Below are 25,494 nucleotides of genomic sequence, written 5' to 3'. Positions count from 1 at the left end.
TCCTTCATGACAAAAAGATAAAACAAGGGAACTAGATGGATAGGACAAGGTTAACTGCAGTATTTCTATTTCCTTCTTGAAAAACCCAACATGCCTCCTCAACAGACATAGCTGGGATGGGAAAGGTTACATCAGTTACAACAGACAGTCTAGACTTTTTTTAGGTGATACTAAGTTTATGCACAGTTCTTTTCTCCCCTCCTTTAGAAGAAAATAGTTGTTCTTTCCCACAGCAAGTGTGGCAGGAAATGGCAGAGAAAGAAAATGTGCTGAAATAGCTGTCACGATCCCTATGGGAAGGAGAACCTTGAAATAGCTGTCACAGTCCCTTGTCCCTAAGGGAGGAAGGACCTTGCAAGATTTGCTATCCAAATTAAAGTCTATCTGTAGAAAGGGTCCCAGTTAATGTGCAGTATTATTAAGTTCAGTTTCACAGCACCAGATCTTGGTGAAATTTTCAAAGTAAAAACTATGCTGCACATTACAGCACTGTATGTAAATACTATCTACAGATTTTATGCAGAAAAAACTTTGCATAAAAACTAAGCTCAATTTTACTATTAAGTGGATAAATTAGAAACACCTATTGGTAAAAATATGCACCAGTGAAGGAGAAATGGCTCACCCAACACTAAGCATCATGCTACTCATGCAACACATTTAAGTTTTACTGTTAAATTCTAGGGAAAAAAGTCACTTGCTTTGACAACTGCAGAGCAAAATAATTTTCTAAGGGACATAATTACCCTTCAGATGAAAGTTAATTTTATCCTATTTAATTATACACTGTTACCAATTTAAATCCTGTCCTAGAACATTGAGTTTTCCATGCTGTCTTGCATGTATGTGATTGCCATGTGTCATTTATTAGGCTTTTTCATTATTTTTGGAGTAGTGTTAATGGCTCTGCATCCATTTTTTTTTCCTTCTACTGTACCAGTGACTGTGTGTGGCACTGCATTATGCACTATTACACCATACCCTTAGCTTTAAAATGGAGTAGTTACAGTTATGGAAGAAGTGACCCTACAAAATTTCTTCTACATTTCTGAGACCTGCAGGAGAATTTCTGCCAGCTCCAGAAAACCTGCTACAGGAAGGTAAGTACTGCTGGGGTCAACACTGCAGCTCTATATTTTAAATGGACCTGATGATCCCAAACACCTTCAGACATGAAAGGCTCGTGCCTACTATGTGACAGGACTTCAGAACTTGAATAGCAGCTCTGAAGGGACTACATTACTATTAAGCATTTAAGACGGAACAGATGTGTCCCCACACTATACACACAGTGTCATTTTATATACACTGAATTTGGTCAAAACCACCACAGATTAGGGAAAAAAGAGAGATAACAATCAGGGTTTGCATTTCTATTCCCAGGGTACTGCTTGGCAAACCTGTATTCTTGAAGTACTGAAATAAATACCAAGCATATTCCTGAGAAACACCAAATACTCACCAACATCAACTAGACAGTTGGGTGTCTTGCAAGATACCTGCCAGCTTTTAAACTCTTACATATTTATGCTTAACTACTTCAGAAGGGAAAGGGAGTAGAGAAAAAAGTAACAATCAACAGCACGCATACCAAGGTTTAGCCTTAAAAAATCTCCATATTGTCCTTCATAAGTGGGGTGAAGATGAAGTAATACCTATTTTTTTAAAAAATAACAAAAGTAAACAGTATAGCGAAAGCACATCAAGAAACAAACTGTACAATTTCTGAACTGCACTGTTTATTTTGCTGCTTGAAACCTAAGTGACAGTATGCCACTATAATTATGGGGTTTCTTCTAAACCTTTACTACACTGCAGGTACAGAAATATACGGACACATTTTTGGAGAACTGACATTTTGCAAAATGCAGCAAACATTTCAATTTATACATGAGAAAAGGAAGTGTTCCAAAGGGTATGCATTTCAAGTTATTGCAGGTTATTTCTGTGAGAGAATTTCTGTAGGTAAAACATGTTTAAAATTAACCAACTGTAATGTGTCAGTGTATTTAAAATCATGACAAAAATCTTCTCTCTGGTCATTAACTGCCCCTTTGACAAATTACTACGATGTTGTATGTTTAGGGCAAGATGTCAATACAGCATAAATCCCGTGGCATTTTGGTTTTCTTCTGGAGATTAAAGCTGTTTTTTTCTTGGGATAAATGCAGCAGCAAAACACAAACCAGCTGATCAAAAAAGCACTTCTGCCATAACTCCAATAATTTCAGGGCACACCAACCGACAGTAGTTTTGCCATTCCCAGTTCTTTTAAGGTTTACATCACTGCACTGTTGCCTTAAGTACGTTTGTAAAAGCTTGTTTTCTGTTAAGCCAGCTTGCTGACTACAGCCTGGTTGAGAGAATTTAGTTGGTTGGTCCATTTATCTAATGCAGTATATCGTGCACCACCTCTCTTCTGATGATCCAGTTCTAGGAGCTGGTTGACTTGATCAATTCGGCCATGTATAGTGCTGGAAGTAAGTAAGTAAATGAATAAAATAAATCTCTAATGCACATGGAAATAGGCAGGAGCTAGCAATAAATCAGAAGTAAAACAAGAGGTCATTTTAAGCACGACAGACATAAAAGTCCATTTCAAAATTCAGCACTTCTATAATATATTGACTTGGGTAGTCCTGCCTGTTTAGTTGTCATCATGATTGGAAATAAAGTTAACTAACTCATTGGGCAATGCATATTTCATCTGCCAAGCTACAACCCACATAAGAGTCTGAAGCAATACAAGGTAAACAGTCCTTGAAAGTCAAGAAATTGTGGAAAATAGTGATTTATGCAAAAAGAAATTAAACCCACTTATGGATTATATATTCCTAGTAGCTATAACAAGTTATCCTCAAAAAAAAGATTTTACAAATTGTAATGAAGTTTTTAAAGTCAAGCAGAGCAGACTGCTGATCTGTCAACCTGAAAACATACTCAAACATACATGGGGATAAGCAGCAATTACTAAGAATAATATTTTTCGTAATTTCGTAATAATTCAAGTAAACGATTACGTAAATCAAAATTAAAGTACAGACACGCTGCTCAATCTCTCTGTTTAATTTTCTTGGCTCATGCCTTACAAATATGCTTTACTGGTTATAAGCCAAGCAAATCCAAAGTCAGCGTTATTATCTTTTGGTTCTAGAATCAACTACTATTGTCACAATGACACAAAAATACTGTTTTGTTGCTTAGTATATACTTTGATTATTCTAAAGTAATCAAATACCAATGATCAAGAATAAAGTACATACTTATCCAATATGCACTGCACAAGCAAGCTTTCCACATCAGCTACATCTATGTTTAACTCCTAAAAGAAAACGAAAACTCATTATGCTGCTACTTTGTTTTGCAACATTAAATCCTTCCAGTCTTTATTTTTATATACAGGATTTAATTTGTTTCTTTGTGTTCAAAAGAGTCAATTAAGTAATTAACTACTAAGCAAAGAAACTCCACCCAAAATATACAAAGCCAATGATCAAGAAGAGCTCAGTAACCTCTCAGAAAAGGCTGAAAAGCCTAAAGCAAAACTCTTGCAAGCTCCAGAAAATGAGTTCCTTTGCTAACTTACTGGAAAACAAAGAAACAAAAAATCACCACCATCACCACACCACCTCCCCTCCAAACCTCACGCACACACAAGAAATACAAACCCCAAAACCAAAATCCCTCCACCAAAACCCAGGAAATAAAAAGAAATAATTTTCAGAAAATAACTGGTTTGCAATCAAAACCATTTAAGGGCTACTTGCATCTTCTAGCTCAGGCAGGTTCTACAAATCTTAGGTTATCTTAAAAAAAGGCATACAGAGCTCTAAAGAGAATTTAAGCATAAAACCCAGGCATCTCTACGACTTCATGACATGTTTTGGAATGCTGTGAATTTTTGCAAGAAAAATCACGGACTCACAGGAGATGGAAATAGTCATCTATTGTCACTGGGTTTTGATTTTGTTCTTTCCAGATTAGGGAATGAAATCAGTGATTCTAGTATAATAGTTGGTTTGTTCTATTACCACAGTTCTGTAATTCATACAACACAGACATCTGATGATATCTTTTGAAAAAAAGGAATTAAAATTTGGATTTTTATGTTCACAACATTTATATTCATAATTACATTTTGAGTTACACAAATTTCACTTTTTATAGCTCTCTTTGGAAAAGTGCTTTTCTATACCAAGTATAACATGGTAATTAAGTATTTTAGAAATGTATCATAGTACATATTATAAAAAACATTGGGATGACACTTGCAATTTACATTTTCACACTGCAAAGCTGCCAGCAGTGCCTCAGTATTACTTCATGGTTTATATTTTAGATGTTCTATTTCTGGAAGCACTGTATTTATTTAAGAGCTTTTATTCACAATTAATCATTTACTTAAGCAAATGAAAGGCTCCACTGACACATACCTTAGAAATAAAAGGAATATGTATTCTTGTGTAAGGCTTAATTAATTTTATAAGCACTTGTGTTCTGATGTTTCGTAAAAGCTCTGTAAAAGAAAATAAATACTGTAAAAATAAGAGTACTGAAATAAAGATGTGATACAGATCCATACAGAAAGATATCTTAAATACCATGATCTTTTAAGGTAGTAATTCATTGAGGAGGGGAAGGATAGCAAAGTAAAGGGACCCTTTTTTTTCCAGGGATCCAAGCAACATGTAATTGTGAAGATGGACAGATAGAGTTGAGAACTGTTTAAACACTGAGCAACATACTCCCTAGTAAAAATTTGTATTATTCAAACTGGATAAATGATACAGATTATTGCACAATATATCTGCCCCTCTAATTGATGGATGGAAAGCTTGTCTTGTCCAGTAGTTAAAAGTGGTACTCTTAAGGCTCTGAAACTTAAGTCTGTGCGCACATAACTCCATGGGGAAAAATGAGATTTTAAGTTAGAAGATCAGGGCATAATGTTATAATTATGTTGAGGAATTGAAGTATAAAAGAGTCTCCATGAAGTGCCTGATTTTGCTTTGATAAGATAGTGCAGCCATTGTTTTAGAAATTTCTATATTGATAAATTTGGATAAAATGAAAGCACAAATTACAACTGTAAACAGAAAAAGAGCTACATCTATTTTTACCTAACTATTTATACAACCACTGTTTATATAATGAAAATAATACTGAAGTCCAGCTTATGTATCTCAACAAAACTAAGGAGATTAAAACAATGAGGCAAGGAATGTAAACATTATAACCATGAATGTACATTCTGTATCATTGCAGAGTGAAAACGATGAGAAATAACTAGCATGTGAGGGGTGAAACTCAAATTCTCTTCAAACATTTGATTCAACTGTCCTCCATCACTTGCTTTCCAGTTCTGTTATACTTTGTTCCTTAAGCATCCATCTCTCTAATCTTACAGAATCTCCCTGCTAGACTTTGAAGCTTACCAGTAGTAGTTGACATGTAGCAGCAGTAGAGGGGTTATATTTAGCTTCCCCTGCTGTTTGCCATGTTCTCTTTTGCAAACAAGAAGTGTAAGAAAACCAGGTCTTTGCTCTTTTGTTTCATGTAAATATCCAGGTAAATGACCTTGCTATGCCACAGTAAGCCCTATTCTTGATTAAAACAGTAGTTACCTGAGAAACTGGACACTATATTCAAGTGAAGAGACTTTTAAATTATCAGATACATGGTAAATGCAGGGGTAACTGTATTTTCTTATGTTCATGGAATGAAAGAGCATTATTTAGTGTGTTTCCCTAAGTATAAGTACTAGAAATCCAAACATTGTTTTCTACATTAGAATTATGTGTCTTGTTACCCATTTTATTACTACACATTGATTAATACAACCTTCATTACAATGTCTACATAATTTGCCTTTAATCTGAAGAAGAAAAACTTATGAACTATTAAACATCTAACTGTTGAGACTGGCACAAACCACCTTTACAAGTAAGGCCTGCCCTTCTTCCACCGTTTCAATGGAAAAAAAAAAAGCCACTACTCAAAACATTCAGTGCATAACAGCACCGTAGATACTATCTTAGAATATACACTCTTGCTAGAACTTTCCCAGTCATTCCTGCAATTCTTCACGGTCATTCTGCATGCCTGAATGCATGTTGGCCTTGATCAACTTCTAAAGAACTTGGAAACAGTAAAAGAACCATCCACAAGTAATTACAAAGAATTCTTATTCTACCAAGTAATGAAAACAAAAAGGATTAAAATAGCCTGCAAAAATACCTTCAATGTGCTCCCTTATGAAGGGATCGTCCATGATGTTGCTGTGATTTGTTTTCAGAATCTTCTCAAATTCCGTGATGTCATTATTCTGATAGGCACTGCACAAAACCCAAGAGATTGAATTATTATTCTTAAAAGTTAAACAGACTCCTATGAGTGTGCTCTATGCTTCTAAAAAAAAACCTTGTAGTAAGTGTTGGTGGCAAATAATTTTATTCAGAACCTTTACAGGGAAAAAACTATTTCAACATGAGATGCAACAGAAATGCCCTTTCTCCCATTTCCATTTGAGCAGTATTCACAGAAGCTCAGTACAAGCATTTGGTTATTCTACTAGCACACACTAATTTCAAAACTTCTGTAGTTTAAAAAGTTATTCTTTAAATAAGCCTAGACCCTAAAAATAGTCAATTTTGAAAAGTATCACTGCTTGAATTTTGGCTTCATGAAGCTATACATTATGGAACAAATGTGAGCTAAAAGGAGCCTAGAGGATTGTTGCTGTTTGCAGAACGTCCATTTTAAGCTGATTTCTAAAAATGTGAGAAGATGGAAGAAATCCTGACTGCTAGGATCAACCATCAGTAATTCTGGCATAATACTACCTTTTAGGGTTTTATTTACAGTTACTTTTTAGTTTATATATCACTAAACTAGTCAATCTTGTTATCTGAGAGCAGATTACAAAAAGGAGGTGAGTTCGAACACCTGTTGTTCAGTAGTGGCATCACAGCATTAGTTAAGAGCATTAGGGTAAAAGCTGTAACCACTGAAACAAGACCTTTTTGTTCAAATATAATGGGTTTACAATTCAAATCTATCATCTTTGCCTACAAGAACAATCAGCTATAATAGGAACTACCTATTAACTAATTAAACTTACATAGTAATTTAGTTATACCAAGCTACAGGCTATCAATGTTTTAACCTGGAAGACATAGTGTTCAATACACACTTTCAACTTCTGTTTAATATTAAAATAAACAATTTAAGAACAACATTATTTTTCCTTCATATTCTCTGCATGGTTTTAAATTGTTTTTAAGCTGGTTAAAAAAAAAAAAAAAGGTCATCCTTTAATATCAGTAAAATGGGCAAGAAAAAGACCTGTTAAATTTAAGGTGGAACTCGATGAGTTTATAAAGAGTTATATGAGTGTAATGAACTGTATCACATGAAACCAGTAATTTTTACTTCATAATTAAAAGGAAATTCAGTCAAGTATATTTCCTTGCTTATTCCTCAAGTCTCTTTTTAACATATGTAAAACATTCAAGTTCCCAAAGTAGAATATAGGGAGAATTAAAAACATAATTTTAATCTTTGGAATTCATTTTATCTTCTGCATATTTCTTATCTACACTGCTTTAATTGCATTATTAATTTTAAAGAAGTTACACTCAAATGTCAAGATAAAAGATATAAATTAGGAATATGAAGAAAATCAGATTGGGTAAGGCCATCTGGAGTTCCTTCTGCCTCAAATTCACACGGAACTATGACAGTGAAGTAGGAAAGACATGTCTGAAGTGCAGCTATTGGAAATAGTCCCGTAATAAGCTGCTAGATAATTTATTCATGATTATGTCAATAATGAATGAACAGTCTCACTTTCAGAAACAATTTGTATGCATACAGTGGTACAGCACCACAGCAGTATCAGAGTCAGGGTTGTTCCAACACGAGATCAACTGTGTATTTTAAAGGGTGAGCAGGCATTACTTCTTATGTAATGAAAAGGTGGAAAAAGTTTTTCTGCATGTTGTTTTTACTTATTCATTGTTTTTACTGATAAAGCAAAGGCACGATGCGTGGATGGAACCGGTTAGCTTCAAAGCCAGTATACAAAAACTGACTCAGTTCAATTTATTTTACCTAGTGATCTTAATATACTAAAGGTTCTCACATCACTGTTGCATCAAAGAGGTAATGAAGACTTCTTTTGAATTTCACATGTTTGAAAGCTAGAGGAGATGACTTCACAGTTCAGCTTCATATTCCTAGATCATGAAACTCCTTTAGTAATCATGCCCATGCATCCAATTAAGTCTGTTGGCTTTGGTACGAGAGGTCAATCTTACCTCAATTTCTCATATATCACCATCAAAACACAAAGGCCAATTGCAGTGCAAGGTGGGACAACTTTTTTTAAGGGAGAAATGAGGTTTTTGCCACTGCACAAGAAATGCAGCATAGTAGAAGATAACAGCACATTCCTGTATCCCTACCTGGTACAGTATATATATTCACTGGCATGTCACAGTAAGTTTCTTAAGAAAAACAAACAGTGTACAAATATTTGCCTGATAGCTATGAAATAACTACGGTAGCTGTGTAGAGAAAAGCCATGTCTAAAAATGCTCCATTTCTGGATTGGACTCTACATCTTCTTATTTTTGTTATCCAGAAAAATTAAAATCTTACCTTACTAAATTTGTCATTGCTAGAATTTCTGGATCATTTTTGTATGGTTTTGCCTAAAGAGAACAGAAAGCATAATATGCATGTTCACATTTTAAAGATTTTTTGTCTTTTGGATAATTTCTCTATCCATTGTGGGGGAGGGGAAGATGAAAAATTTAAGAAATACCTCCTGAGAGTCAAATGGATTTATTCCAGATTTCATGAGCATGTTTGCTAAGACCAAGTATTTTAAGCAAGTGGTTCTTCTGGGGCTCCCTGATTCATCATAATTCTTGAACGCTTCAAAAAAATCAGTATGTGCCTTTTCAAACTCTCCTTCTCTTAAGTGCATTTTGCCTCCACATTCTGAAAAGAAAAAAATAGATGAAGAGAAAAGGAACACTGTGTGCTTACTGCTGACTACAATAATTGTACTCAGAAGTTCAACGCTATTTCTAAATAGATTACTGAAATATTTTCAGGAGTCTTTTCATTCTCTGAAATTACTAGGGGAAAAAAAAAGGCATTAGGGCCTTCACATGCAGCATTGCCATTTGAATAAACCCATTCCAAAGAAGAAAAAACAAAACCCAACCCACACCATAAATCTGAAAGAACACTAATCCTTACAGCCAATAATTAGTTTAACCTTACGTTAAAATACTAGAAAAACCAAAATGGAATTTATCTCCATTTCAGAGGTAACAGACTTCCTGTATTTATGGAACTCTTCCTATCTGTTGAGCAAAACCACACATTAAAAATGAGAAATTATCTGTCTCCTTTTATTTCTGAAGTACCCACTGCTGCCCAATTATCTGTGCAAGTGCCTGCACCGGGGAAGCAGAAAGGCACTGTATTCTGGAGAGTTTTTTCAAGTTGAATAGCATATTTCCACTATCGTTCATCATTATAGTTAATAAATAACATTTTCAAGAACATCTTTAAGCCCTTCAGTTTCTGATTAATTTCACTGAGGTAAGACACCAAGCACAAATTTATGAAAGGGGACTGCAGAAATAGCTGCCCCTTCTGCTAGCAGTCCTGTCTAGCCTTTTTTTTTATCCTTTGCAAATGCCTTTGCATGTATCTTTTATTGCTTGCTGTGGTGTTAAACGTTTAAGCTCAAGCCTTCTTGTTCTTCTATTACTTCTCTCCTACACTGTAAGTAGCCACTGCCCTGCCCTTCTGACCAGTACATCTGTTACTTAGGCACCAAGAACAGCAGAGCTGAAGTCCCACAGGAGGCAAACACTGAATGAGACTGTAGCCAATGCATTTGTAGTCTGTCTGCCTCTCGACCTACAGCTGGAACTAGAAGAAACATTAATTATCCAATTTTCATAAAACCCATCTCTGCAACAGAAGTTAAATGAAAAATTCAAGATTAACTTGCCTCTGATAACTCCCATGATCAGCGGATGAGGAATGGCTGACTTGATGTGCAATGACTGTTCATATAGTGCTTTAAGTTTTTTGTTATTTTTCTGTGCTGTATACATTTGGATTTCCAAAGCATAGATTTCCAGTAGTTGAGTACCTTTTTTTAGATCATCTTCCCCATCATCAGTCTAGGATAGATTAAGTAATAAATACTGTGAAATTTTAAGAGAACAGTGATTTCAGTTTTATCCTATTACCAAACACTCTCAATAATTTCCTATCAGAAATAAGGATATTCCCAAAGTTTAAAAAGTTTTGATATAGCAGCTAACACAAAGCATAATGCTCAAAGAACTTATCACAAGCCAAGTTTTGAAGATTGTTACTAAAAAAAGTCATTATTTTTATTTAATTAAATCTTTTCCTCAGAACTTTGCCCTTTATTTTCTGTTTTCCTTAAACCACACTCTCAGCATATAAATGCAATGACTGACACACATACATATATATATATATATAAATACATACGACTCTCCTGCTGCCTATAACAGAACCATTTCCCAGATATTTGTAACCCATTTTTCATGCTGGAAGAAGAAAAGGGGACACACACAGGCACAGCAGGCAGCATGGCAAATTTCCACCCGCCTTCCAAATGGAAAAGGGACAACTGTACTTTCAGTTTTTAGTAAAGCTCACTGGGAATCTGCAGTATATTTTAAAATAAGTGTCTGTGCATTACAGATTATTCATAATTATTCATATGTCCTTCTCATCCCTGCAGCTGACTAAAAGGAAACTTAATCAGCAATTGTGACTATCTTTTAAAAATCATCTTCAGACAAGGCATAAAACACATCCTTTTTTGTTCATGTTACCAGACAGATAAAATAAAGCAAGCACATTATTTCTTCTCTCTCTACTAAGGCCCAGCAACGGTGCCTCAAAGGCCAACAACAGATGTAAAAAAATCCCTACCAAACAGAAAAAATAAAATACCCCTACAAAAAAACAGTGCTGTTTACTAAGCTACAGTGATTTGGTATATAAGCGTACCTGGCATGACTGATGCAGCTGACGCAAAATCTTTTGTAACTTTCCATATTCTTCTCGTTCTAAATATAATTTGCCAAGCTGTAATGAGGAAAAAAAACCAACCAAACAAAAAAAAAAGCTGAAGTACTAAGGTCTACTAAGATTTCACAAATATAATTTATAAATAAGAGTTAGCTGAAGGTGTCACAAACAACAGTAAAGAAGGGTAAGTTGTACATTTTACCTTTGTGTTTGTCTTAAACCACAATCTATCATTCTTAGCATCTTTCAGAGCTTCAAGTGTTGTTTCATAGAATTCCTGAAGCAAATCCATCTGACATAAAAAATCAGAATTCTATAATTGTAAACAGCAAATTTGTACCTGTTAATAAAGTCAATCTGAACAAACTAAAAGTGCATGCTTGAACTTCAAAATAAGAAAGGTACCTGCATCTTACTGTCTGCTTTTAAACTGTAAAGACCTTCTAAAGTAACAAAACTAAGTGCACTTGCTTCTCTTATATGAAATAGATATTAATATTCACATTTTAAGACTTTAACCATCTATCATGCCAGTGAAAATGCAAGTCACCTTATACAAGCCCATCTTATATAACCAAGCAGTAACATTCTTGTGTTGTGTAACAGAAGACTAACACTGGCAGCATTGCTCCTACTTAAAAGAGAAAAACAAAAATAATTTCCATATCAAAAAGCAAATACAATTTACAATGAGAGAAATGGTCAAAGGAAAAAATGTTTTCTCCTTTCTACACTACCAATGTTGCATCACAGAAAGCTTTTGAGCACATCAATCATTTTTTTGCATAAAACCTCCAAAATGGAAATCACGGTACTGAGTGTGACCTTTAACAAAGATTCTACGGAAAATGTATTAGTATTGTTTATGGGCATTGTTCTTTGGGGGACAACAGATCTGTGGCTATACATCAGGTTCGGATTTTCGGATTGACCCTTCAGATCTGGCTCCAACTGCATTTAGACCAAATACACTGGCCTCTGCCAACAAGCTATAGTCTAAGACAATCCTTCAGACATTAAGAGGAAACCATCATTCAACTATTAAACTTTCATTTCCTAACAGTGGTAGAACAGGAAGGAATGTGATAATGACAGAGGAGTCATCACTAAAGACCAGTGATCCTCCTTATGCAGCTGCTACTTCACATAGTCAGTTAGGGGAGGTTTCTACTCTCCATAAGGCTTCTACATCACCACAAAAGAGAAGGGGCTGGGCTGTCTATCTATGAACATGTACCTAGCTTGCACAGTATACCTGAAGACAGGCAGTATTTAACATCAACAATTCATTGCTACTTTCTTCTTAGGTTCCCTCCTCCCCTCAAAAGAAACAAAACAAAACAAAAAAAAAAACCTCCCACACAACAAAAAAACCCCAAACACCCCCAAAAACCAAACACAAAACCCCCAGAAAAGGTATTGTTTAATTACAAATCATATTTCAGAACGCACTTACACGTGTAGCTGCCTAAAAACCATGCTAAATAACAAAACAAAAAACCCCACAAGAAACCACTGGCATTTACTTTACTTATTAGCATAAAGATACCGGGTAAATATTGCCAAAAAAACCCAAATTTATGAAAAAGTTACTTGTGTAGACAGAATCCATGAAACGGGAAAATCTGTTTTAACATAGGACAGCAAATTATTACTGCATATGTCCTCTGTTAAGATCAATAAACCCCAAACCAACATAGTAACATACACAAAAAGGTCCATAGTTAAAAACACAAAATGGAAAACCATGAAGAAGAAAGAACTGATGATCTAACCTGCTTGGAAGTAGAGATATAATCAAGAATAGAATTGATTGATTTTTCAGAGTAATTCCTTGTAACTGCACTCCGTATGTAGGTCAATAGCTGTTTATATCTGTTCATCATTTCAGGAAAGTTAGTCTAAAACAAAAACAAAATTATTTCAGTTTTTATTTTAATGATTAAAACCAGAATTATATCTTGCAAATAAACATACAAAAAAAGAAAGCATAACAGAAAAGACTATGCAGCAATGCTTGCTATTAGGAGCTTTTACATCACCACTTTATTCATAAGCAGAATGACAAATAACCTCAGGAAGACTGCATAGAATAGGCATTTGTCTCAATGAAGAATGCAGAATTGGATATACAACTGTTTGGAACGGTTGCATATGTAGAATATAAATTTTTCACTGATTTGTTCTGGTGAAGTACACATATATAGAAACATTACTGGTTTCAGTGGTATGATATCTCAGGAGAGCAAGAACTACAGCAGCTATTTTGCATCCATTTTGCGTTCCGTCGTGGTTTAAGCACTACCTGTCTGTAGTAGCCATTAACAGATGCAGAAGACAGGTTCTAGCAGATTCAGTTGTCATAGCCATAAATTATAGTAACAATATAAGATCTCTGGCTCAAATACATATTTATGCCATTTACTCTCAAGTGATAACTGTAACTCCTACCAATTTAAAGTTTATTTTTATCATCTGTTTCAGCGCTTTGAATCCCCATTCTCCTTTTTCACCTTCGAGCTCCAAAACCTGAAATAGAAGAATTTTTTAAATAATATTTATAAAAGCTTTATTCAAACCTAAATTGATTTGCACCTTGTTTAAAATGTACATGTCACATACATGCCTTTTCCCCTTGCTTTGTTCCTTTCAAAATAATGTTTCACTCTGCCCTGCTTTTCAGTTTTACTCTTCCCTGATATTGAGAAAGTTAGTGAGAGGTATGTACCTTATTAGTTTTCACAAGCTGGCTGATACAGGGAGAGTCAATTGTTATTCATGGGCAACAGCAACAAAAACAAGTCTAACAGCAAACATTAAACTTTAATGCCACTCCATAAATACACATACACGAGAAAGTTGTAACACCCCCTGCAACACTGATTCAACCCACCCCCTTGACTAAATTAATCACAAATTTACACTTCTGGGTTTCTCTATTTTCTTCACCTATCAGAAAGGCACCTGAGCTTTAAAGTAACATAATTAAGGGAATGTCTTGTAAGTAAAAATTTTAGCAAGTTTTTGTTTAAGTCATGTATATAATACTGTTAGACACCATGAATAAGCCAAGAGATGCAAAGATCTATTTTTTGCTCTAAGAAGTTTCATATATTGCTTCTTGGTGACAGTGTGCAAACATTAAAAACTTCAAACTGACATGAAGGAAAGAAAACTGTGTCACTTAGTGTTTATACATTTAATCTTTGGAATTAGATAGCAAACTAAATACATAAGACACTGGGGGAAACACCATGTCGTTCTAAAAAATAAATGTACCTGGCTTCTATAGCTGATACATGAAAACACACTTAGGACTGTTTAATTAACTTAGTAAATCTTGAAGACTAAAAACTCAGTTCTTTGATAAAATAGGACTATTCCCTATATCCCCAAGAATGATCCTGAAAGGCAGTCAGCCAGCAGTCTAAATCGTCAAGTGGTAAACTTAGCACAGAATATGTTAAAATATAAACAATACTCTTAAAATTGCAGAAAATAACCCAAATGATAACAAATATTTCTAAAATGTGAATTGTTGTAAGAAAGAGAATATAAAGAAAGAAAACCTTCTGAAAACTGCTTAATGCTGCTTTGGGATCATCTTCCTTCAAAGCTTTGGAATTGTAGTATTGATTTTCCAGATCCACATTTGGCTCCGAATTGCTGTCCTCAGAATATTCCTATATTTTAAAGAAAAAAAGAAAAAAAATCAGAAAGAAAAAAAGTTCAGACCATTTAATATTCTGTAAAAAAAATACAGTAAGGTATATTCCTCAAAATGCTTGTATATTAACAGAAATCTTCCAGTTCAGAGCATGTAACAGGTATGGACTCTTATGAAGGTTTTGCTTCTCTCCTATTACTACAGCAGCCTCACCATCCACCAGCACTTGCTTGTCAACAGATTTCTTTCTGGACTGACAAACTCATAGCTCTGCAACTCCACTTTTATGACAAGTACAGACTGTATTATTAAAATTCTGCCAATTTTTGATTTTAAGGACAGATGCCTAATAACATAAATGATTTCTGTACATGGATGTAAACATACTGGCCACCACTCTTCAAAAGGCACTCAAGTTATATGACCATTGCTATCCACAGAAAAGACTCCAGCTGAGCTGTCACACAAGTAATGATTCAGCTACAGAGGATATAAAATGCTGCCATGAATCTCTCTCTAATCTGCCTTTTTATGCAGTAACGATTCATACTTGTCTAAGGAAATTAAAAAAAAAAGAAAAAGAATAATGATGATAACAGCAGCTGCTTCTGTGCTGAGAAGCAGGAGATGATTGAGAAAATGCTACAGAGAGTGCCAAAGAGGGTGGGGTGGGGCATAGGCACAATAATTTAATCAAATAATTACCCATCATGTACACCAGCGCCAAACAAATGGAATAATTTACTTCTACCAATTATTACTTCATTAAAAAAAAAGAGAGTACTCAGAGGCTTCTTCTGATGAAAAACCCCTAAATAATTTGACTTCTTTTGCTGAAGGACAGTGTTGCATGTCTGAATAACAAAACACTAGCTAAGCTTAAATAATAATTTCATTTGAGGTTTACACGCTTCAAAACCATTTCCTACCTCTGCATTTTCAAGCCAACTTTTCTGAACAGATTGCTTAGCTATTTGGAGACAAACTGTTTTAACAGAATTTCTTAAATCTCAAAAGTTACTGTTGTCAGAGTACCCTTCCCTTGTAAACAATATAAACTGCATAGTCAGGTGCCCTTCTTTAAGTTTGAATTTCTTCTTTTACTGTATTCCTTCACCACACACATCACATTTATTCTTTTATTCATTCATGTATTTCTAGTATTAATGGACTTCAAAACCATGAGAAGGAATGAAAAGAAGATGAGGCAAAAAAGCTCTTTTAAATTTAAATTAGCTCTCTCTTCCCTACAGTGCAAGCAAATCTTTCATAAGTTTAATTATTTTTTAATTTCCAATGGAAAAACTAACTATGGGAGCTTACAGTTGGCCCAAATTTTATGAAACATGGTCCTTGAAACATTTATCCTTCAACCTGGTAGCATTTCTATTTGTTACAGGCAGAGAAGTTGTTCATGTATGTATGTATTTATACTCACATGACACATTAGTATTTAGTGAGAATGAAATGGACTTTAAAGCCTAGTGAATCCCACAAACCTGTCTTCTAAATTCCCAGAGAACTACAAAACTTGATATTGAAAACTGCAAACAAAACAGGAAACAAGCGTCCTATTCCATTGGGCAGACTTTAATTCTGGTTAGGCTGGTTTCAGTAATTCTTTAACCCTATTGATCCAACACTGATGGAGTTGCTACAAGAACGTACATATGATGTCAACAGCTGTAAGCACATCAGGCTTATGAAGATCCAGGCTGCCTGGATAACATAAACAACATAGCATTTAAGATAGATGTAATCAGCTGATGTCTTGTTTATACTGAACTTGAGCAATGGGGAGTATTTTTGGCTTAAGTATCTATTTGTAAAGATAAAAGGACAGCAAACTAAATTAATTCCTTTTAGGAAGCAATGTGCTCTGTTAGCCTAAAGCCAGAAACATCTGAATTTTCATCTTAGCTCTGGCAGTGATTCTGAAAGCCTTTTCTCAGATAATTTTTCTCAATGATACTTAAATATCCCATAAAGCTATTTTTATAATAGTATTAATATACTAATGTTAAGTCTAGATACCTTGTTTTTCTAATGGACACCCTTCAAAATGCAAAGGTAGTGTTCCGTGTTCCCACAGCTGTATTTTTCCACGACTCAATGCCTATTTGCCTTACATCTAATTTAGGATGTTGATACAGACTCTAAGGGAGACAGGGCTTTCCTACTTCCAGAAAATGTAATGTAAAGTGCTTACTTTAAAAGACATATTTAGACTTAATGGCTGTGAAAAAAAAAAAAAATCAACTATGAACTAAGGAGACGATGTTGTGAATCTTTAAACAATTAAAAAACCTCCAAACCTGCTATGTAGTAGATATTGCATCTTAATTTAAGCATCAGTGCTAACAATGCCAATGGTGATCGATTCAGAAGGACCAGCACTCCATCTTCTTTTGATGCAGAGATGGCTTAGTGCAGTGTGATATAGATGTGAGATAATTCATAGAATCATAGAATAGTTAGGGTTGGAAAGGACCTTAAGATCATGTAGTTCCAAAGGAGGAAAGAAAAAGTGTGAAGCTGTATCCTCAAAGTTCAAACCAAGAAAAAGATGCATTTCCTTCCCTGTACTGAAAATAGGAAAGGTCTTTTAACAATAAATTCAGATACCAAACACCTCACCTTTCTGCACCCTGTTTTTAACACCCATGCTTCCTTCTTGAACAACTTCCCTGGCTCAACCCTTTTAGGTGAGAAACTTTCTTGCATCAAACGATGCAGTAAAAATAAAAGTGCACAGAAATTAGGCAGAATACCAGGTTTAGAAAAATGATTTCTATGTAAGTCTAAGCATCTCTACTGTACCATCTAGACCTAATATTCTGCATAGTGAAGAGCACCCTCAATTATTACCTTAATGTATAAAAGCACCTATGTGATATAATTTAGCTCCAGCTGATGTAAAAAAAGGCAACAGGCCTAAGAACTTTCTTTAATAAGATGGTAGTGATATTTTTAAATGGACATCAACACTACCAGTTCAAATGAAAATAACAGAAGTCTGAGTATATAGAACTGATCTTTGAAACTCATTTAGTTCACCCTTCCTGAGAGGATCAAAACAAACAAGTGGGGTTTTTTTTTAATCATTACTCATTGCATTAGAAAGCCCTGATGCAGCTTTTCAAAAACGTAGTTAAAAGACAGGTTAGACATTATTTAAGCAGTGCTCCACTGAAAATGTGAGTGCTCTAAATGCAGTCAGTTATAAACAACCCAATCCTATCACATCACTTTTTGAAGGAAGAAAAACTACCATAGTAGCTAAACTGTAATGGAGACAGAACCTCTGATGTAGCTTACTCTGCCTGGAACACAGCTCTTTCAAATATTGTTAATAAGACATAAATTAGTACCAAGAAACCAATTTAAGTATTTATTAGACTATGGATTATGTTTTCACAAAATTCATTTCAACTAGTAAACAGCTTTGAAACATTAAGCCTCAGCTTCTAAAATGAACATGCACAGAAGACAATTCACCCCAGTCAGCTTTAGTCATCCTTTTTACCGCACGGATCCATTTGCAGTTTCTCCAGTAGCAAAGGCAGGTTAAAGGCATCCAGCACTTCCCGACCCTCTAGTCCTAGCATCCTCTTTCCCCTTCACTGCAGCAATTCAACATTCTATGATGTACAAGTCCTTCAGGACGGCAGAAGCTGCTGGGGCTGAGAAAAAAGGCCTGCCAACGCTTACCCAGACAAAGTCCTAAGGCTGGTGAGCAATGGAGCAGGAGACCGGAGAGGGTAAGAAAACCAGCTGTGGTTTTCTGTAGCAGGAGTCTTAGTCAATGTGGTCTTGAGAGATTATACTGTGCTCTTGAAGCATGGCAGAATAAGGTACATGGGATTGGATACTGTTATGTCTCATGTTAACAGTACATTTGTAGCACCCTGGCAAATGACCAGGTCAATGTGCCATTCTAAAATTAAACACGTACAAAACCAAGATAAAAACATTTTGTGAAAACTACCCTTTGTACCTAACTTTTGTGCCCCCTCTCTTGCCTAAAGCACTTCTCTGAGCTCTATAGGGAAAGTGGAGGGGTGGTCTGAACTTTTGCTTCACTCTGTAGGAACCAGATTCCAACTTTGCAAACCTTTTTCCAAAAAAAGGAAAAGTAGCTAGAGAGAGGACAATTTTCAGCCAAAAGACACAATAGAAAGGGTTCTATTTCTGTATAAATTTATCCTTCGAGGACATTGTTAACAATACTTATTACTGTCCATTTTCAATTGCTGGTAATTTTACCAAATTTCAACCATTGGGGCTGATTCAAACTATTCTTTTTTGTTGAAGTGCAATTGTTTCTGAGAATAAGTCTGGTACAAATTTTATTTTACTTCAGCTAAGTTTGTTTCATAACCATGACATTTAGGAGCTCTGCTAACTCTAGGATTTGGAGCAAAGACCTGGTATTTTGCAAGAGCACTACTGATATGGGTTGGGGGAGAGGGGGCTCTTTGTTTGCTTTTAAAAACACAAAAATGCCCAAATGGGGCCAACAATAACAAAAGAAGACAGTAACTCCTCAATATATTAATATACTAGCTTGGCAGATAAATTTCTTGAATATTTCACCTACAATAAACATGCACTATTTTCACATAGCTCATGCACACTGGCTGCCAAAGTAACCAACCAAACACCATCCCCGCAGCAAGTACAATTTGCATTTGCTCTTCCTGGACCATTGGCCCCAGGCACCCACACAAAAAGCAAGTACCAGTTTCTATGTGCATTTGCCACTGGTATCCAGGCCCATGAATACAAAAAAAGCAATCAGACTGGAATGCAAAAGAGCAAGGAGGAAAAGAACAGAGACAAACCCTGAGAGTAAAAACAAGAGTGTGATTTGTGTAAGTCTGCAACCACTCAACCATGCACTGGGTACCCAGGTTCTCTTCTTCAACTTCCAGATCTCTGCTCCTACTCACTTAACACTACAAGCGCTGTAGTGACTGCTGGCTCATACCAGGGCTGACACCAGGAATTAGTCTGTGAAGGCAGCAATTTGCAGTGGGGTCAGTACAGTCCCATGGAAGGACACTGCTCTCTGCCTTTTTTTTTTTATTAAATAGAAGTTGGAAGAGGCACATAAATGAGACGGGAGACTGCAGAAGTAAAACCCCTGATATTACGACAGTACAGCGAAAAAGTGCTCTTTTGTTCTACCTCTAGCACACAGCTATCGTTTCCTATGTGCATCGTTTTCTACAAGTCCAGGTTTTTAGCATACCTTAGATCTAATTTACTTCTGTTTAACACCCAACTGTATATCAGATCTGGGGAACTCTGTTATGAACACAGTGCTAAATAACTCTCTTAAAAAACCCCAAACCCAACAAAAACCAGAACTTACTGATGCTTGTCAATATTCAGATGCAAAGAATTTACTGACTGATTATTCTCATGCTTTTTGCCTCAATGCTTACTTCTGAGATGTTATTGTAATGAGCAAAATAAGCCCCAAATACATTAATTCCTTGTTTAAAAATGAGTCTGAAGAGAATGCGCAAAACAAAATGAGGACACATACTGAATCCATAAAAATATGAAGCAGTAATTAATTCAGAGAACAGGATATCCTGTCCTCCTTGAAGCTCACTTATTTATTTTTTAATCACATACCAATGTAATTAAACCTAACAAAGAAGCAGAAGGGGGTAAAGTGGATCTGCTCAACTTGGAATTGTTTGCATTATACATATAAATGTATGTATTTTTTTTTTAATTATGACAACACTAAAACAAGGAATTGGGAAAAGGTGACCATATCTGCATGAAATTCCAATTCCACCTATTAAATGCATCCATATAATGTAGGAAAATCTCACTTTCTATTGATGAGACTGCTTATCAAGTTTGGTAACATACAGAAATTCCTTTTGAAATGGAGTGTATTTCTCCCTGTTGGAAAGAAAGAGTGAACCGATTCACATATACTAAGCTACCACTCTGAGAGCTTGAAATAAAAAGTAACACTGCCTATTTGTTAATATCAATACAGCCTGAAAAAAGGAAATCCTCCGTAATCTGAAGGCACGTTCCCCATATTTGAGCCATCTCCATGAAACTGTAGCCATCTCACTGGGGTGCAGACTGCTAGCTCTTCACTGGAATTGCGTACAGCTTTTCTACTTAAGTGACTGAAATAATACAACTCTGTAACATAAAAAGACATGCTGCACAGCAAACAAATTTGTCTATCCTCCAGAACACAATAAAATGTCTCATTAAGAGCACCACAGACAAATCCTCATTTATTTAAAACAAGGAAAAAAAATCAAGTAGATGTATTACAACAACTGTCAATGTGTTGTCATTGTGCCTGGAAGAATCAATTTCTGGTGAAAGGCTGAATTTAGTCTCAAAGTCAATTCTAAACATAGCTTTTTGTTTGAGACTGAAAACAAAAGTTAAATTTACAATGGCCCTTCCTTCTTTCTCCTTCTCCATCCTTGAGCTGAAGCTAGTAAAAAGTACTTGGATGGAAATCATACAAGGCACCTAACAGTACCAAACTAGAAATTAAAATTGAGTGGTTTTCATAATGACCAGTAAACATTACTCTGGTCATTGAAGCATAAAGTGGAATAATCCATATTATAATCAAGGCTGTCACTGTGCATTACCAGCAAATTGTGAATCTAGGTTCATCCACCCACAAATGTTTTTCTCATACCAACATCTTATTAACTTCTGTAGGAGTGGCTAAGGTAATTTTCACAGAAAAGCCTTGACTTTTAGCCCAATTAAAAAAATAAAGTCAACCCTGATCATAGAACAGAATCATAGAATGGTTTGGGTTGGAAAGGATCTTAAGCTCATCCAGTTTCAACCCCCTCTGCCATGGGCAGAGACACCTTCCACTAGACCAGGTTGCTCCAACCCCTGTCCAACCTGACCTTGAACACTCTCAGGGATGGGGCAGTCACAGCTTGTCCACGCAACCTGTGCCAGTGCCTCACCACCCTCAAAATAAAGAATTTATTTCCTGTATCTAATCTAAATCTCCCCTGTTTAACTCTAAAATCTTCATATGGGAGGTGTTCCAGCCCTCTAAGCATCTTCATGGCCCTACTGTATCTCACCTATAAAGTGGGTAGTCTTCAGCAGTTTAACAGTGCAGTAATTAATTATACAAAAATCTATGATGAAGCTAGGAAAGAGCTGGGGCTTCAGAATATCTGTGTGCATTTTGGTTCATGTGTAAAACATTTGCATATTTAAGGATATTTAACTGACTGGTTCTACATAGTCAGCAGGTTCAAGAGCATGTTTAAAGAGGAACAGCCATAATCACCTTCTAGTAAAAGCTGACAAAAACAAAAACTTTTTGGGAAGTCTTTTTATTACTATTTTTATGCTAGTAGCTACCCTGAGAGACCTGAATCTAGTTTTGCCATGCTGTATTTTTACTAAATAGGTATTTTTTCCTATCAATGTTTCTGTAATTACTGCCTCTCCTCCAATACCTTAAAAGAAATAGTCACTAACACTCACATGTGCTCCTTTATTTTCAGTTCTGAACTCACCTGGAGTACTTTGGTTTGTATTCTTTTTTTTTGTTGTTGATACAAACCCTTCTGCAGCAGCCTTTACACTGAACTTGAGAACCACAGATCCCCTTATACCCATTCATTAATTGAACTAGATTTACATCAGCATGAAAGGAACAAATTGGGCCTTGTCTTCAGGGCCCTTAACTATTTTCCAAAACAATTCTGTGGTACACTGCTATTACAGTCTCAAGCACATTTGGAAACAACATCCAACCATGGCTGGTTTGTCCAAGAATGCTGAAACTAGTCTGGCTACAATATTTTTATTCTTAAATTCTGTGTTATTCTGGGGGGTTTCCCCCATCAGTTATAAACACAAATTAAACAATCTGTGTTATTTAAATATCCTGTGTAACTATTATTTGATGCTTTACAAAGGAATTACATACTGAAAAAACTGACATACTTCTCATTATTACAAGCAGTATTTTTTTCATTTTGGAAAGGTCTGGGTAATGGTAATTTATAACAATGACAACGATCCAGGAAAAGTAACTAGTCAGGAGCTGAAATTTGCCACAAGTAAGAAGTTTCAGAAAGGCTTTCCAATGAGGAAGAAAGCTCTTCAGAAAACAGATCGACAGGAAAAAGCATTAGACCAGTAATTACTCTAGGGGAAAACATTACACACCATGAGCTGAGCTGCATTCTTACTCAGGTTCATATGTAGAAAATTGCATTTAAGGATTGAAGAATGCAATTCCAAAGGCTTCTCTACATGTCCAGTTCTCATGTTATGTCTATTCACCACAAATTCAGCTGTGTTTGTATTCTTTTGTATTTTGTATTCTTTTGATTGTATAGCATGAAAAAATAAACACAGTATCTTAAATCACAACATGGATTTCAGTGTTAATGAAAGTGAACGGAAATTTATTCTGGAATAAACAGGACCAGTAACATATTTTTAATAGTCTCAGTGTATTTCTTCCAGAAACCTCGTTTCTAAAAGTTTGTGAATTCATTCATGGACCTAAGTAGGACACCAAGAGTTCTTGTAATACTAACATAGGCAGCTCATAAGGTTAAGGTGATAATCCACATTAAACAAGTGCTCTTACGTGAATTTCAGAAACTCAAAGGCAGAGCTTTTATTCTATAGCCAATGTCATCGATGTCATCTAGCCATTCTGGGCCGCTCTTAACAAGAATGGCCCAGAAATTATGTCAAAAAAAAAAATCAGACAAGTCTTTTAAGTGAATTCTTAAGTAGCAGTGGTTATTAAGTGATCTGGTAGAAAGCACATCTTCCAGAAGCAAGCGTCTGGGGTTTTTCTGTGAAACTTCAGTACTGTACACACAGGTTTAGCTGGACTGAATGAAATATCATTCAAAACTCAACCAGACAGCTTTTTAAACATGCCTCTTAAAAAAACAAAACAACCCAAAAACCAACCAACCAAACCTCAAGTTCCAATATAATGGCAACAGAATTATAACTAATCAGAAAGCAGAGAAAACATTTTTTGTTTCAAATATGGACACCTACTTCATTTACCAACATACCTCAACATGGTTTTACTAATTAAAAAAAAAAAGGTTTAATAATTTAAAGGATACTCATTACATCAAAGCAGTCCTATTACATTCCCAAATTCCCCCCCAAAAATTGGTTTGTTGATAAGGGCAAACAGCATTTTTTTTTAACTGTAAAACCTGAGAACAAAATCTGTTGTGAAAAAGGTAACCCATGGTATGTTGCACCAGAAACCGGCTGTGGGGCCATTTCCCCTCTCTCCTTTCTCTTCCCCCCACTTTCCCCGCAGTTGGACGCTTAGGCAAGCAACTGAATGACATCTACCCCCAAGGCCCCGCCGCAGCCATGGGAAGGGAACAGACAACTTCGTGACTCCACTTCGTGCCCGACACTTGGGCCAGAAGGAGGAGAAGGAGGCAAGGCGTCGGTACCTTCCCTTTCCCTGACTCCTGCAGAGGACAGCCGGGGGCCCAGGCTCTCCCGGGGCCTAGCTAGCTGTCCGGGGCCAAAGTTGGCCTTTTCTCTGCTACGAGGTGGCCGGGCTCCCGGCGGGGCCCGCTCCGAAAGCGGCACCCACCACTCACAGCCGCTGCCGGCTGCCATCCCCCGTCCTCCCCGGGAAGGAAGCTTCATCCTGTCAGTGCTCCTGCACGGGGCAGCACCCGGCGGGGCTGCGGCGAGCGGCGGACGCGCCGCGCTAGCCCCGGCCGGGAGCCGCCCCGCTCCCGCAAGACTCCTGTCCGCGCCGCTAAGCCGCCGCGCCTCCCCGCGCCCTACCAAGTCGTAGTCCTCCTCATCATCGCACATGAAATCATCCTCCATGTCAGACATCTTGGCCGGAGGACGGGCGGGGGGGGAGGAAGGAGGCACCGAAGACAACCCCTTCTCCCACAACCCCGCGCGGCGCTGCCCAATGTGGCTCCGCTTCGGCCGGAACCCGCAGCCGCCCGCCTCCCTCCCGCCCCCGGCTCGGAGCACACGGAGCCCAATCCGCGCTGCACCACCGCCGGCTTCCTCTCCCAGCTAGCAACCAGCCCCTAGCAACCGCGGCCCGCCTCCCTCAGTCTCTCCCGCCATGTAGCGAGTCGCTGCGGCTCCGCCTCGCCCCCTGACGCCAGAGGGGCCTCCCCGGCGGCGCCGTGCTTCGATGGGGCGCTGGGCGTCTGGGCCGCGGCTCTGCCGCCCCCACCCGCCCGGGCGGGCCGGAGGCGTGGGTGGGCAGCGATGGCGGGGTCGGTGTCCGTGTGTTCTGGTGTGAGCAGGTCGGGCTCGCAGCGAGTGCTGGAGCTGGGCGTCCCCAGGTGGTAAATTCAAACAGCCTGACCGCGCCGCTCGGTCCTCAGGGCCGGCTGCTTGCCCCTCGGTGCCGCCGCACAACGTACAGGGACTGCGCCGCTACACACCAACAATACCGCAGCAGCAGTTTTGAACTGCCTAAATGTAAAAACCACGGCACTTACAGAACACTGGCTTGGTGAAGATTTTTACACAGTAGTTTCTGCTGCCACCTTCAACTGGGGAAAAACACCCGACAGACAAGGTCTGCCTCTCCACAAACACGAGGCCCGTGCTTCTTACACGTTCAGGGTTTACTGGGTGTTGAGATTGTTCTTTTGGTGGTCTTTTCATATTATTACAGCTTTTCTAATAGCTTAGGTTTTCTTTTGTCT

The 25,494-nt window shown here is 37.1% G+C and overlaps 1 protein-coding gene across 2 annotated transcripts; it reads right to left on the bottom strand.

Moving 5' to 3' along the window:
• Positions 1-1,609: 1,609 nt before the first annotated feature.
• Positions 1,610-24,869, bottom strand: COPS2 (COP9 signalosome subunit 2). 2 transcript variants are annotated; one of them, XM_034065977.1, is made up of 13 exons: positions 24,602-24,733; positions 14,670-14,783; positions 13,552-13,629; positions 12,876-13,001; positions 11,303-11,413; positions 11,080-11,157; positions 10,037-10,211; positions 8,828-9,006; positions 8,662-8,714; positions 6,238-6,335; positions 4,434-4,516; positions 3,264-3,322; positions 1,610-2,474 (listed from the first exon to the last, which is right to left on the bottom strand). In XM_034065977.1, the coding sequence occupies exons 1-13, from the start codon at positions 24,653-24,655 to the stop codon at positions 2,330-2,332; spliced, it is 1,353 nt and encodes a 450-aa protein (XP_033921868.1). In that variant the 5' UTR covers positions 24,656-24,733; the 3' UTR covers positions 1,610-2,329. The 2 variants fall into 2 exon arrangements, with proteins under 2 accessions (XP_033921868.1, XP_033921869.1); XM_034065978.1 differs by having other exon boundaries at positions 1,718-2,474; positions 11,303-11,392; positions 24,602-24,869.
• Between the last annotated feature and the right edge of the window lie 625 nt (positions 24,870-25,494).

This window comes from Melopsittacus undulatus, chromosome 9 (assembly GCF_012275295.1).
Source record: "Melopsittacus undulatus isolate bMelUnd1 chromosome 9, bMelUnd1.mat.Z, whole genome shotgun sequence".
Taxonomy (NCBI): Eukaryota; Metazoa; Chordata; class Aves; order Psittaciformes; family Psittaculidae; genus Melopsittacus; species Melopsittacus undulatus.
This window is presented reverse-complemented; position numbering and strand designations above follow the sequence as displayed.